The 1,803-nt window shown below is 48.7% G+C and overlaps 1 protein-coding gene across 1 annotated transcript; it reads left to right on the top strand.

Annotated features, from left to right (window-relative positions):
* Window positions 1-569: 569 nt before the first annotated feature.
* LOC140912938 (olfactory receptor 52E4-like) lies at window positions 570-1,517 on the top strand. The gene has a single exon (XM_073348410.1). It carries the CDS (start codon window positions 570-572, stop codon window positions 1,515-1,517), a length of 948 nt encoding a protein of 315 aa, XP_073204511.1.
* Window positions 1,518-1,803: the final 286 nt, after the last annotated feature.

Raw genomic sequence — 1,803 nt, 5'->3', positions numbered from 1 at the left:
TTGTGAGCTACAGCTCACTTCAATGGCATGCATCCGATGAAGTGAGCTGTAGCTCACGAAAGCTCATGCTCAAATAAATTGGTTAGTCTCTAAGGTGCCACAAGTACTCCTTTTCTTTTTGTTTTTTTCCACTCTCACATATCAAGCCACTTGATGAATGGGGAACTCCTACAGCATGGAGTCCCTATGCTGGCTCTCATTTTATTAAGGAATAATGATGGATAACCAGTATCCAGACTTGTGTTTCCTGCTGGTGCCTCTTAAGGTTCCCCACCACTAAGTGTAGGACTTATTAACACAGGGAGCCCCATAAAATGTGGAATTGGCTTTAATGTGGTCATTGTTCATAGTTGTTTTCTCTGAACAATTGAAATGTCATTTTTCAGTGAGTGAAGAGCGAACAATCTGCTTCACCCATGAGAACTGCCTCCAGTAGTGCATGTAATATCTCAGATTAATGTTCTCTCTCCATCCAGGCATCCTGGGCACACACAGGAAGTCAGGGGAACGTACGGTACGTCCAGGAAACAGCGTTCCGCCTCAGAGTTGGATGCCTTCTCCCCTATTCCATGTCAGATTCCAACACAACCCACTTCAACAACCCCTCCACCTTCATCCTGCTGGGCATTCCTGGCTTGGAGGCAGCCCACATCTGGATCTCCATCCCCTTCTGCACAATGTACATCATAGCTGTCTTGGGGAACGTCACCATCCTGTTCATTGTAAAGATGGAGCAAAGCCTCCATGGGCCCATGTATTATTTCCTCTGTATGCTGGCTGTCAGTGACCTGGTCATGTCCACATCCACCCTGCCCAAAATGCTGAATATCTTCTGGTTCAATACCAGGGAGATCAGTTTCAATGCCTGCCTCACCCAGATGTACGTCCTGCTCTGCTTCTCAGCCATGGAGTCCGGAATCCTCGTGGCCATGGCTTTTGATCGCTATGTGGCCATCTGCCATCCCCTGAGACATTCCAGCATCCTGACAAACTCTGTTGTGGCCAAGATCGGCCTGGCCGTGCTGCTGCGCAGTGGAATATTCGCATTACCCTACCCCTTCCTGGCGATGCGGTGGCCATATTGCAGAACCAACGTCATCCCTCACACCTATTGTGGGCACATAGCTGTGGTGAAGCTGGCCTGTGCTGACATCCGCATCAGTAGTTACTATGGCCTGTTTGATCTTTTCTCTGAGATCGGAATGGATGTAGTTTTTATCGCTGTGTCCTATACTCTGATCCTCCGGGCCATCCTCCGCCTCCCCACAAAGGATGCCCGGCTCAAAACTTTTGGGACCTGCATCTCTCACCTTTGTGCCATCTTAGCTTTCTACATGCCAGGTTTCTTCTCCTCTCTCACGCACCGGTTTGGCCATAATGTGCCACTGCACTTTCTTGTTCTCATTGCCAATGTGGAACTCCTGGTGCCCCCCTTGCTCCACCCCATCATCTACGGGGTGAAGACCAAACAAATCCGGGGCAGGCTGCTCCGGCTTTTTACTCCTAAAGGGACCTAAATGTTTTCTCAGACTGAGGTTCGTGCAGAGCTGGCTGGTGCATGGTGCTGGACCCTCTTCCCTGAATCATTTCTTGAATGCATCCGATGAAGTGAGCTGTAGCTCACGAAAGCTTATGCTCAAATAAATTGGTTAGTCTCTAAGGTGCCACAACTCCTCCTTTTCTTTTTGCGGATACAGACTAACATGGCTGCTACTCTGGACAGTCAAGAGACATTAAACCCTTTCCTGTCCTTACTGTGCTGTGTCAGCATGATAAACTGGGGAATAAGTCTATGTGCAATTC

Source organism: Lepidochelys kempii, chromosome 1 (assembly GCF_965140265.1).
Source record: "Lepidochelys kempii isolate rLepKem1 chromosome 1, rLepKem1.hap2, whole genome shotgun sequence".
Lineage (NCBI taxonomy): Eukaryota > Metazoa > Chordata > Testudines > Cheloniidae > Lepidochelys > Lepidochelys kempii.
Note: the sequence above shows the minus strand (reverse complement) of the source record. Positions and strands in the feature narration are given on the sequence as shown.